Source organism: Myxocyprinus asiaticus, chromosome 23, assembly GCF_019703515.2.
Source record: "Myxocyprinus asiaticus isolate MX2 ecotype Aquarium Trade chromosome 23, UBuf_Myxa_2, whole genome shotgun sequence".
Classification (NCBI taxonomy): domain Eukaryota; kingdom Metazoa; phylum Chordata; class Actinopteri; order Cypriniformes; family Catostomidae; genus Myxocyprinus; species Myxocyprinus asiaticus.
The window spans coordinates 17,563,917-17,578,042 of NC_059366.1; the positions used below are offsets into that span (position 1 = coordinate 17,563,917).

Below are 14,126 nucleotides of genomic sequence, written 5' to 3' on the forward strand. Positions count from 1 at the left end.
CAATGGCATATGTAACTGAAAACTATTGATTTTAAATGATGCTGCATCCACACCACTAGGTGTCACTGTAAGTCCAAGATGACACGAATAAAAAGTTACTGAGTGCACCTTTAATTTGTGAACATCTGCTGTAAGTAACAACATGCCGTTTCCCATATTCTGTTTCATGAAGCAATAAGTGAAAATGTGACAAAAACACGTATGTATGTTAGTTTGGGGCAATCATTTTCACTTATTGCTTCATGAAACATAAACCGAATGTGGGAAATAGCACATCATTACTTACAGGACAGCATTGCAATTAAAATAAGCCCAAACAAAACCTAACATGGTGCACAGATCTTAAAATAATTCTTACAGAGTGACTCGAGAGTTGAAAACACTAGTTTGTGAGTGAAATGAATATGCGTTGAGACTTTTCTGACGTTATGACTCATGACTATTTGATCTGCATCATGTCACCTATTTCCATTATGATTGCTGTGTTCAAATCTTAGAAGTTAACAGTGGAACTGTCACAGATGAGCGTTGTAATAAGGGTCCGTAAATGAGACACGCATGAGCACAATGCACACGAATACATTACACATACAAACCACTGCTTCACACACAGTCTGGCTGCCAGCATAAATATTACACCCTGTATACAGAGATTAAGGTCTGTATTGTATGTTTTGTTGTTTAATGTATGGTATATGCTGTTTATTGCCTCATTTTAGTTTAATGCATTATTACAGCTGTTAGAAGTTCATTATTCATGATTGAGTCATCAGGATTACCGTAAACACTTATGTAAATCCATACAATTTATGCAAGTGTACTGTCATTTATTTCTCATTCAAATCATCATAAATCTGTAATGTAGGCACATTTCTGGTTCATGTTACATCAAACCTTAAATAGCAGTCCAAATTTCAAGCTTTTAAATGACACCTATTTTTATGCTTTTAATGAATTAGCTAGCAGTTCCAGGTTAAAGGATAAAAATTAAAACTGATTTTTTTCTTCTTCAGATATCGCTTATCGGTATTGGCCCATAAATTCCATATTGGTGCGTCATTAAATCAGTTTATCAGATGCTTACCATGGGAACTGTAGGGAATTCCAATACAATGGCAGTCTTGAACCATTGACACAAAACTTGAGATCTTAAATTCTTCTGCCACCTCTTCATCCTCATACTGAGAGAGAGAGACCGAGAAAAAGAGAGAAAAGGAGGAGAAAAAACAGGCAAAAGAATGTACATTTATGGATTTAGCAGACACTTGATACCCATAACATTCAAAGCAAAAAATCATTTCTTACTGGGTTAGGGTTAGTGTTTTTGTCTTATTTTCTGGTAAAAATATCTAAACATCCTTAAAAAAAGAAATAATATATGAGAAGCAGAATAAAAAAAAAAAAGATATTAAGTCTTATTTTCAAAGTAATCGAACAACATTTAGTAGGGTTTATGCTCAAAAAAAGTAACAACTATTTACCAATGGGATAAGAAAAATAAACTTGTTTTCCTTTTGAACCAAATTTTCTTTTCTTACCCCATTGGAAAATATTTTTTCTTGTTATAAGCATAAAAGTTACTAGACAATATATCTTATGTAATTTTGCTCTTTTTTTTCCCACTGGAAAATAAGACAAAAATACTTATTAAGAAAATTATTTTTGCAGTGTTGGCATTGCTAGCACCATGTCCTAAAAGTTGAGTTAAAGGAACATACCTGTACGTCATAGATTTGGGATACAGGGACAGCGAGTGGATGGATATGAGTGTGTGCGATTAATAGAGATGTGGGGATTATGAAAAGCAGTGATCATTAGATCATTACCTCTGTCTCAGTCAGACAGTGGAGGTGCAGATTCCTCCAGTGAGATACATATGGAAGCAGGTAGCCATAATTCACAGGGTTGCAGTACAGATGCACACACTCTGCCTTAATGAGGATGATCAGATCTAGAAGTAAGCAAATATACAGATTCAAGATGTAGGCTACTTGTACTATGTACAGTATAACATATGTTTTCACTCATGCAAAGAATGACATAAAGCAATGGAGTCTACCATCCAGCACTTCCTCTGGAAAGTCCTCTGGGATCTGCTCCATGTCAGAATGGTTCTGTTTATACAGGCCACAGAAAAGGTAGCTGGCCAGCTCACTGCACCCTTCATTATAGCGGCTGTCAATACCTGACAATTCAAACACAAACATAGCATAGGCCACCTCCACCTGTCCCTTTGGAATAAAGATGATATAAGTGAAGGGACACAGGTGATATTGATTAATTAACTCACCCAGAGAGCAGAGGATGCAATCTGGAGCTTTATTAACATCATCCCTCAACAGAGCCTGGACCTGACGCAAGCGGGAGTAGCTGCAAACACATGTCATTGCATTAGATTCACTCAGTGTGGCAACTTAGAAAACCATATAGCTAATGTAACAATATAATCCTGCATCTACATGGGCAAAGAAGGACTCTTTATAGGATAATGTGGAAAAAATACAATCTTATCTCCACTATAAGTGGCTTGTATATTTTAGCTTATTGTTCAAGACATACTAGATCATTAATTTATTCTTCTTTATCTTAATATGGTCCAGTAAGCTGCTGAGAGAGTCCAGGGGCAACATTTCTTGAAATCTGGCTTGTAAGCATAATGCTGGTCTTTATCTGTTTAGAAATCTGTGAGAAAAAGATCAACATTTAAGTTTATCGCCACTTTCACATTCATCTTCTTTCATTTTTGGCGATTCACATTCTTCATATCGCCACCTACTGGGCAGGGAGAAGAATTTATAGTAAGAAAGGACTTAAATATTGATCTGTTTATCACCCACACCTATCATATCACTTTTAAAGACATGGATTTAACCACTGGAGTCGTATGGATTACTTATATGCTGCATTAATGTGCTTTTTGCAGCTTCAAAGTTCTGGCCACTATTCACATACACTGTGATGACCAACAGAGCTGAGATGTTCTTCTAAAAATCTTTGTTTGTGTCCAGAATAAGATAAAAAGTCATACACATCTGGAAAATTGTGAGGGTTAGTAAATAATGAGGGAATTTTCATTTTTGGGTGAACTATCCCTTTAACAACGCCCACTTATGATTATTCAGTTGTGTCAGCTGACTCAAAATTGTTTGTCCTTTGAAAGGGTTTGACTAGATATATTCTTTTAATTTTAGCAATTTTGTGTATATCAGATCTCATTTGTAATCATTACATTCGATTATGCAGGCCTATTATTGGCATTATTTGGGCACCCTGCTTTCTAGGCACCAATATCAGTCACTTGTAAACCGTTTTCAGTCGACCACTCATCAGAACACTATTAAAATTGATTTGATGTATTTCCCAAACAATAATGTCTAAAAATATCTATTTAGAGACAAGCAATTGTCTATAGACACACTCGTTTCAAATTAGATAAAAGATGTCTCGAGAACTGAATTCAAATTTCAACCGTCATGCCGAATGAAACGACCACCAAATGACCAAGTTATCTTTAAAATAAAAAAATAAAAATAAAATATATATATATATATATATATATATATATATATATAGCAAAATCTATATCCTTTCATTTTAACAAAAGCCAAGGGGAACGGATGTTTACAGACTTTACGGAGCTGTCACCATCTTGGAAATGGAGTCAATGTCTCAGGGGAATATTAATCAACCGACTCTCTATTCTTCTTACTGAAAGGTGGGCGGGGCATTAGAAATGTAGCTTAACGATCATTATCTAGCGCCTGTTTACATTATCATTGAACTACAGGCAATTCAGTCGAATGTTACTAGACCGAGTCCTCTTTCAATATCATCAGATGCAGAACAATCAGACGAACGGATGGCCCGCAACCGTCACTTTTTGCGAAAAATAAAACAAATCAATCGTGCCTATAGAACACAACCGGCACACCGAACATATTTATTACCTTACAGCAGCGGTCATTATGGGAGATCTTCCGTTTTTCCTTATAGCAGCCATATTCATTATTTGGTATTTAGAAAGCGTTTGGAGATCTGTCACATTTGTATGGCTGTTCGTCTCCAAGCGAGCGACTCACTGTAGAAGTGAGCAACTCACAAGCGCGCACAGAACCGCTCATACCATCTCCTCAAGGAGGGGGGTTGTAAGCGTTACACAGTGGGGAAGAACAGACAATATGCATCCCGTGGAAAAAGACTAGTGTTGCTTGTGTTGAATTAAGTAATTACTTTTTAATAATACGAGATGGCTTGTGAAACCAGTACCGAAAAATCAAAAACAACAACAACAACACTGTTTCCTCCTCCTCCTCCGCTGAGGTAGAAAAAAATCTTGTCTGTGTCTCGTGCAATCCTAGGCTGCGTCCGAAACCAGGAAAATGCTGCCTTCGGAGGCTGGATACCAGTGCTTCTCAACCTTTTTGACTCCAAGGCCCCCCATTGTCCGAGTAAATATTCGAAGGCCGATATGTATATTATAAGATATATCTATTATAAAATATTTCCTTAAAACTTTAGATTCTAGAAATGTCTAGAACTGTATATTCTTCATAAAAAAGCAAGCTGTTGAAGGGAGTTATTACATTTTTAGCATTTTCAATAAGTTGAATTATAATAATTATATAAAAATTATAATAATCTATCCTATATATATATATATATATATATATATATATATATATATATATATATATATATATATATGAAATAATTTTAAGAGATCTTGAGGCCCCCCTGGAAGTGTGCTGAGGCCCCCTAGTGGGTCCCGACCCCCTTGTTGAGAACCACTGGTGTATAAGGAGGTACGATGAAAATAAGGTGCTTTTCAAACTGTTCAGAGACCAGTTTCCTTAAGAGAGCATTCATTCAAAACAGCTGTCAGTTAAGCTATTAACTGATTAGGCAGCAAGTGAGCGTTTTCTGACGCAGCCTTAAGTTTTATTGTCGGCTGAATATATATTAAAGCGACTTAAAAAAAGACTGACCCCTTTTTCAAACACCTTTTAGCCTACGTTTTAAAATTGTTAATATTAGACAATTCCATCATCAATATGTTAAATAATCAAGTTTATAATAATCTCAAAAATTATGTTTACACAGGGTACAATACAAATACCGCTGTTGCCCCCTCTGTTCTTCTCCTTGTTGACATTTCAGAGTTGTAGATTGCCATCCACTTCTTTAACAGTTGCAAAAACATTACTGTAATTGGAAAGTTCATCCAAGAATGAAAAATCTATCATCATTTCCACTTTCCACATCATTTCACTCATCCCAGATAAGATTCTTTCTTCTGCAGAACAGAACAAAGATTGTTAGAAGAATATTTTAGTGTTGTAGGTCCATGCAAGTGAACGGGTACCAAAATTTGGAGGCTCAAAAAAGCACATAAAGCAGCATAAAAGTAATCAATACAACTGTTTTTGACCTTGGATGCAAGTAAATCTATTGTATGAGACCTTTAAAACAAAATTAGGCACATTTAAAAACCATAATAGGTACTCTTTAATGAATTTATTCTATTTAAGACAGGGGCTTGGATTCCAGGGTGGATTGGGGGGAGGTAACACCCCAATAATCAAAACAAGCAAGTACAACCCCCCCACCCCAATATTTATACCATGATCAGTGGAAACATGGGTAAATGCTTCTTGTTGCAACACCCCCCCCCCCCCCCCAATGTCCAAGCCAAATCTATGCCCTTGGTTTAAGATGAGACTTTTGAGAGACTGATTTCTCAGGTATGGTGTGCTCACTTTAAAGGTGTGGAGTTTTACTCAAGAATAGTCTAAAATTTTGGGACATGTTGAGAGGATATTTGGGGTCAAGAGGTAGAGCAATTTATCATTCTATTCACCCACTGCCACCACAATAGAAACCTGCTGGAAATGGTTTTCAGGTGTTGGAATAGAAAAAAATATATATTTCCACAACACTGTTAATTATTCCCAGGTCAAGGAGTTGTTATGATGTCCAGAAGCTTTTGCTATGGGATTTTGCAACACTTATTGCTTAAAACTGTTTTCAAAAACTCTGTCCTCTAAAGACCACGTTTGGACCATTTAACTTTCAGTTAGCAGATATTGCAACACTAATGGGTGTTGAGGGGTCTGTTCAACGTACTAATTTGTGGACAGATTCTGTTAGCTCCAACTGTTAAATGTATTGGTGAAAGGTATGTAAATAATTGGAAAAACATGGTGTTTCGTAACCCAGATTTAATGAAGCAAAGTTCTTACATAACACAATGAGTAGTTCAGCATTGCAACATACTTCAAACCAATCCACAAGTAAGTACATGAGGGTGAGTAAATAAGGTCTGTGTACGTTGCGTTCATTCATTTTTTGTTTTGAAAAAAGAAATTATGCTTTGAATTTTGTTTTGTTTTTATTTATTTTTTTCAAAAGCAATAGGCAAAAATGGAAAAGGGCTTGTTTTTTGATTATTTGTTTTGTTTAAAAAATATAAAAAGCAAGAAATTAGCTCATTTCTCATGTTTATTGCTCATGGATATAAAATGAATGTACAGCTTGAATATTTGATTTGCACATGTGGGTCTGAAACACGACTGATCAACCTGCACTGTCATCTGTCCTGCCTCAGTCAAACCATCAGAATAAGAGTTCAACACAATACAGCTCTACAGATGGATTCATCTCATTTTTAAATCTAAACATTAACATACTTCCAAAGGTTTGACAGTTAGTTGCATATTTATTACGACTCTGCTCTCGCGCATAAAGCAGCCAAACAATGGATTTATCCGACAGCCTACCAACTGAACGCAGCAACATATAAAATGCCGCTGCATTACGTTCTGTGAAAGTATACTTATAGCTAACAATTGTGTAGCCATTGGTGATTCGGCACAATATCGCTTGCTATAGCTTTTTGTGATTTTTGTTCTCACTACAGTTTTCTGCTGACAACATGACTGTTTTAGACGGTATATGCATGGACTCACTAACCATTAGCAATCGGTGTTCAAAGAATGAAATACGAATGCCCCCTAGTGATCATGTCTGTTTTTTCGCAGCCTAATGCCACGTGATGCAACATGTTTTTATTTATTTATTTATTTATTTATTTATTTTTGGTCCTGCATTCTCAAAGGCCACATCTGTATTGTCTAAGGATCAAATCCATTAGCTATCATATTTTACAATTTCAACTGAGCGAGTGCACAAAGTTTAAAAACAGCATTAACCAGTAGGCTATTAAATTACTAATGGAAGTCTAGTTATTTATAATTTATAGACATGTGCGAATTTGTGGTTATGTTTGGTAATTCGCATCACAACATTTTTAAATAATCTATACCGTCATTTAAAACCGGAGCTACAGCATCTTAACGAGTTATTGCCGCGTAAGTTGGTGAGTTGCTGGATAAATCCATTTTCTGGTTGCTTAACAAGCGACAGCAGAGTCGTAATAAATATGCAACTAACTGTCAAACATTTGGAAGAATGTTTAGATTTAAAAATTAGATGAATCCAACTGTAGAGCTGTATTGTGTTGAACCAAGTGTACGTATACACGACAGCGATGTACTAAAAACGGAAAAGTTTTTCTTTGCGTTTTTGAAAAGTTTCGCGTACAGACGACAACGTTGTCAAAACGATCCCGTTCACACGGATCCGCAAAAACAACTAAAAACGCTGTATTATGCATGCCAGGCCAGTAGTTGGTGATGTCACTTCGTAAAGAAATACTACGCGCCTGCGCACAAAAGCATTCTTCCACAGAGCGGCAGGTACGTGCACACATAGACATCAAAGGGGGCTTGAGCACCTGCCCTTTTTCTTCCTCGAGAAAGTGCCCTTTTTTCTGGGGTGCTTTTTTTAATTTTATTTTTTATTTTTATAAATGAATATATATATATATATATATATATATATATATATATATATATATATATATATATATATATTCTTGTTTGCGCACAGCTTCCCTGTCAAACAAATATATTTATTGAATAAAAAATCAAAATATCAGGTCAGAGACTTTGTCGAGTTCTGATGCCCTCCCTCCCTCCATACGCGTCTCCGCGCAGCAGTGCAGCACACATCTGCACATCAGACACACAGGCAGGCAGCAGCCCCTCCCAGCTCCTATCCCACTTAGGTTTTTCTTGGCTTGTGTTGAGGTGAGTGGTGATGAACAAAAGACTAAGCTACCAGTGCCTCGACTTTACAGCTAATTAGCCAAAAGCCAAAAGACAAATATAGTTAACTTGTGTTTTGCTAACATGCATGACTCATGAGCTACTAGCTAATGTAATAAGTTAGCTAAACTTTAGCTAAGGCAATATATCATGGCCATACAGGCTAATGTACTGTACTTAATGGAGACACTACAGGTGAATACAGTAAAATTTTTGTCTAATAACGTCATCACAATTGCCACATTGATATGCAAATTAGGCATTAACTAATTAAAATGTGCTAATTTGCATACATTTGACAGGGCACTGCAGGTGAATAGGATAAACAAAATAACTAAAGCATATCACCACAGAACTTCCCCAGTTAATGACTTACATCAAGAGTCTTTTCCCCTGAAATGTTATGTTTAAATATGCAGATTATTATTTATTATTATTTACCTTTTTTTTAACCAGGAAATTTAAGAGATTAAAAATCTCTTTTACAGGAGTGTCCTGGCCAAGATAGGCAGCCAAGTTTGCATATACAATTATACAACAAAGTTGCAACATACAATACTAAATCCAACATAAAACATACAACCAGTTAAAAACATTTACACACCATTAATTCACTCTCTAGGTTATGTAGTAACATTTTAAAATTACTATAAGACACCGAGTTTTGTAGCTTCATCTCCGTCTGAAGAAGATTCCAATCCGAGGTGGTGGCATATTTGAAGGAAGTTTTACCAAGCTCAGTTCTGACAAGGGGTACACAAAGTTTGTAACTTGATTGAGAACGTAATGAGTAATTGCCAGGCAATTTCCGTTGAATAAAACAACAAAGATAAGAGGGCAGATAACCCAATATGGCTTTACATATCAATAAATACCAGTGCATTTTTCTTCGACCATTCAACGAAGGCCAAGCAACTCTTTTGTATAGTTCACAATGGTGTGTTGAAAATTTACAATCAGTTATAAATCTCAGAGCACCATGTTACAAAGCATCCAGAGAGGCAAGAAGGTAAGAGGGAGCATGCTGATACACTACATCCCCATAATCAAAAACCGGTAAAAAATTAGTGGACACTAGTTTCTTCCTCACGCTGAATGAAAAGCAAGACTTATTTCTAAAGTAAAATCCTAACTTTTTCTTGAGTTTTTTTCCTTAAATAATTAATATGTGAACCAAAACGTAATGTGTTATCGATAATAATACCAAGCTATTTGTACTCCAACACTAATGTAATCTGACTCCCCTGAGAAGTCCAAAGAGCAATGGAATTTTCTGAAGAAATTTTAGAGTTTGAGAATAACATGCATTTTGTTTTTTCAACATTTAAGACCAGCTTCAAAGCACAAAACCTATTTTGGATGATATCAAAAGCAGATTGTAAAAAGACACAGATTGCTGCTTAGAGGGAGCTGGACAATACATAATAGTATAATCTGCATAAAAATGAAAGCTTGCATTATCAATATTAAAGTCAAGACAATATATATACACACTGAATAATAGCGGCCCCAACACAGATCCTTGAGGGACTTCCTTAACAAACTCCATAGGATCATACTGAATACCTTCCACCTTTACACATTGGGTTCTTCCCTTTAAATAAGCAGTGAACCACAAAATTACATTTTCTGATAGTCCTACCCATCTAAGCCTATTTAATAAAATGTCATGGTCCACAGTGTCGAAGGCCTTTGATAAATCAATAAAGAGACCAGCACAATGTTGATTATCATCTAAGGACTCCACGATATCATTCAAGACTTTTAAAATGGCCGTAGTAGTACAGCACCCTTTACGGAATCCTGATTGGTTAATAGACAGAATATTATGACTGTTTAGGTACCGTGTCAATTGTTCGCTAACTAGATTTTCCAGAGGTTTCGAGAGAATACAAAGTTTAGCTATAGGTCTATAATTATCCATTAAAGAAGGATTGCCCACTTTTAACAGAAGAACTACAAATGCTGACTTCCAGATCTGTGGTACTTTATTGATTAGTAAAGAGTGATTAAACAAATATGTCAGCGGAGGAGAAATAAAATCAGCGGCTAATTTTAAAAACAATGGAGCAATATGATCAGGACCAGGCGATTTATTCACATCTAGTTCTTTTAAAGCAGAACAGATGTCGGAGGAAATAATTTGTTCAAAAGTAATCTCTCTTGTCCATAGATTATGTTCTGCTTCAAGGAATTCTAAGTTCGAAATTGTTTGAAATAAAGACCCTATTGCAATAAAATGAGTGTTAAAACTATTAAGCATTTGCTTTTTATCTACAATTTTAATAGAATATTTCATTATACAAGGGGAAGCTCTGTAGTGGTTTTGTTGCCAGTTAAAAGCTTAAGATTCGCTAGTTTTGGTTAATTTAGAAGAAATCTACAGATGCAAACAGACGGAGGGTAGTAGGCTTAAAACAAACACCATCTAAATGTGTATTTTGGAAGTATTCTTTCCATTAGAGTAAAAGAAGACATGGAAGCAAAATAGACCAAAATCTCAAAATTGACCACTACATGAAAAAAAAAGTGTCCTGCCTTAAACAGTAACTTCATAATTTTGATCGTAGGCTCCTCATCTAATAACTATCCATTCTATTAGTTTGTTGTATGCTGATAGAGGGAGGAAGGAGAGACAACAAGGGAATGGGTGGAATGGAAGTAACAGATTTTATTTCAAAGTTCAAGACGTTTTTTTGTAATAATTTCAGTTAAGTTGCTGTATTTGTATTTTGTCAATCATTTTTTGCAGTGTTTTTTCCTGTAAAATTAACAAAATAGCAGCAACAGCCTTTTTCAGTTTAGTGTGAAGTTTTTGTTGATTTTGAAGTGTTATGTATTCCAATAACACCAAAAGAATTAAAACTATTTATTGCCTTGTGCAAAATAAACAAATTATTAGTGAAACTATGTCCCTCTCCTTGGTGCAGTCATTCATTCTAAATATATACTTGAAACTAGTAGCATAGAAAACATGCACATTGTGGCATAGTTTCCTTTGCTGTTGCCTGCTCTTGTGATAAACCTAGTGAATACTAAGAAGACCATGGTCTCTGTGTGAACTGATTATTTTGTAGAAATCTGTTGAGTATGAAACAATTGCGTGAGTGAATTAAAATAAATTGGTAAGGAAGTCAGAGTTGTGTTAATATATTTAACGTTTTGTTTAAAAAAAAAAAAATTTCCCCTGCAGAGAGGTGAATACAAACAATGAAGATGGCGATCGCTGGTCGTAGTAGTGATGCAGTAAATCTACACTTTGCTGGAGAAGCGTCAGTAAACTCTAAATCTTGAGCAGCACAAACACAGTCCTTTATGCAAAGAAGTTCTAGAAAGAAGTAGCCTGGCTTATTTTCTCTGCTTACAACAAACTTTATATATTTGAAATAATGAATGTACTGTTTTTGATTTGGGACTCAGGGTCAAAGGAGATGGATGACAGGTTAAAACTAACTCTCTGTGGCCAGTTTCATCTCCATAAATGTAAAGTCACTGATTCTAAGCCCAATTTTAGGCTTTGTGTTGATCTAAAGTTATTCTATGACTCTTTGTTCATCATTTAACAAGAAAGCCGCTAAAACTGCTCTGTTGATTAAAAACAATTATGGTTTCATTATAAGAGTTACCTCCTGATTTCCTGAAGGTGACAATTTTTTTAAAGTTTCATGTTATTTATTTCTATTTATTCATTTATTGTATGTTTAAATTTCTATTGCTTTAGATGTTTTGTGAATTCGTTTTTCTTTTTAGTAGATTATCTCTGTTTACTGTATCTTGTTTGAAATTGTACTTTATTGCCTTGCTCTACCTGGAGTTTCCAGTTTGCTTTTTTTTTTTTTTTTTTGATGTGATATGTATCCCCTGTAATCTTTGTTCAATTAAAAAAAAAAAAAAAAACTCCTGTAGTCCGCCATTGTAGTTTTGAATGTCTCGCACGCATGCCTATAGATTGAACACGTAATATGCATGTGCATGTCATCGTTTTCACAAATTCACGTTTTTGTATGTTTACACGAAGACTATAACGGCATCGTTTTCAAAAACGTACACTTTGAAACCCGTTTTCAAAAGTTTGTGTTTTCAGGCCCCAAAACGCTGTTGTATAAACGAACAGCCAAAACGCATACAAAGTTTTCGGTTTTTAGTTGAAAATGTTGTCGTGTAAACGGCCCCTTATTCTGATGGTTTGATTGAGGCAGGACAGATGACAGTGCAGGTTGATCAATCACGTTTCAGATGTGCAAATCAAATATTCAAGCTGTAAATTCATTTTATATCCATGAGCAATAAATATGAGTAATTAGCTAATTTCTTTTCTTTTTTACAAAACGAATGATAAAAAAAAAGCCTTTAGTTTTTGTCCTATTTCATTTTAAATGAAAAACCAAAATTCAGAGCATAATTGATTTTTGTTTTTAATTTCAAAACGAAAAACAAATAAACAACGTACACAGACCAAAAAAAATGACAATTTTCATTTTGGGATAAACTAAATCGCTTTAACATTTACCATCACTGGAAGAATAAAAGACAAGAACCAGACCCAGCAGGAGAAATATGACATTAATATTATTTTACAAACTGTGGGAAACGTATCAGATGGCAAAGAATAAGGAGTGTACTGACCCCTAAACAAGTGCATGAAAAAGTAACAGACAAGTTCGATGACCTCCTGAAATATTGGCCAAACTGCTTTTTGTTCAATATCTACAGAGGACATTCAGTAGTTCGTATGTTAATGTATTCTTGTGTTGAAGCAGTAAACGTATTTGGCTTGCTGTCCGTATACTGGAGGGCTCAGAGCTCGAGACTCTACTCCTGATTACCCCCAAAAAAGCGTTAAGATGAAAGAACAGTACCATGACTATGGCAGGAAGTATTTAGGACAGCAAGCCAACAACAATTCTATTTGGTAAATTGGCTTGGCGGATGCTTCTGAATTGTTTTCCCCCCAAAAATGTGTACAGAGGGAGTGCTTTAGGCATTTGTTTGAAGGTGCATTCTTGTACGATTGCTGGTCGAGAGGGCTACGCTGTGATTCGAACGAGAGACCACCACTCCTCGTAGAAGTGGGTGGGCTCACTGTATGCGAACAGGGAAGGTGAAAATGAGAGTTGGCTCATTCTGCATTTGAAAGGGAGGGCTCACACTGTGATTCGAAAGGGAGACTGTTCTAAGAGAGAGAGAGGTTTAGCTCACTGTGTTTGAATGGGTAAGCCCAGCAAGCAGTCGAACGGGGAAGGTGAGAATGAGAGTTGGATCACACTGTGTTCGAAAGGGAGGGCTCATACGGTGATTCGAACGGGAGACTGCTCTATAGAGGGAGAGCGCTCACGGCATTCGAACGGGTAATCTCAGCAAGCAATCGAACGGGGATAATGAAAACGAGAGGAATGGGGCTTGTTTGCGGGGGTAGCCTCACTCAGCCACACAGCTGCTGAGAAGCGAAGAAAAAAAGGCTTCGGCAGAAGCATGGTAAAAAAGTTACTGCGGCAGTAGAGTAAAGTGGGCCTTCTGTGGGAGCGGAGTTTAAAGCACTGCGGCAGCAGTTGATTGAGTATTTGGGGGCATAGTGAAGGAGCTCCTGTGGGAGCGCTGCTGTGTTTCCATTGCTGTAGATGCACTTCTATGAAAGTATGGAACTTAGACATTGAAAGTGCCTGTGGAGAAATTATTAACAACTGTGTACACACAATTGTATGGGTGGGGCACTGTTGCTGTGGTATCGAGTAGGGCACAAAAGACTTCATTAGAATCAGCAACACCTGTAAAGGAAGCAAAGGTTAGTTTGTACTTACCTGTAGTGGAGCAAATGGTTAGTTATGAATACGTACATTTATTACCTTTATATACATCTGTAAGGGAAGCAAAAGGTTAGTTATGGAAAATGTGTCAATTACGTTCATATGCAGCTTTGAGGAAAGCAAAAATTTTGTTAAGAATAAAACTTTATTACATTTG

At 36.0% G+C, this 14,126-nt stretch overlaps 1 protein-coding gene across 4 annotated transcripts in view; it reads right to left on the minus strand.

Annotated features, from left to right (window-relative positions):
• LOC127413815 (dynein axonemal assembly factor 9-like) overlaps positions 1-4,095 on the minus strand; it is a 30,871-nt gene extending 26,776 nt beyond the window's left edge. For all 4 annotated transcript variants that reach the window (XM_051651231.1, XM_051651230.1, XM_051651228.1 and 1 more), the window contains exons 1-5: positions 3,948-4,095; positions 2,291-2,370; positions 2,060-2,185; positions 1,827-1,951; positions 1,085-1,181 (exon numbers count right to left, since the gene is read on the minus strand). In XM_051651231.1, coding sequence (XP_051507191.1) covers positions 1,085-1,181; positions 1,827-1,951; positions 2,060-2,185; positions 2,291-2,370; positions 3,948-4,006 — 487 coding nt within the window. In that variant the 5' untranslated portion in view covers positions 4,007-4,095. The remainder of the gene's footprint in view (positions 1-1,084; positions 1,182-1,826; positions 1,952-2,059; positions 2,186-2,290; positions 2,371-3,947) is intronic.
• Positions 4,096-14,126: the final 10,031 nt, after the last annotated feature.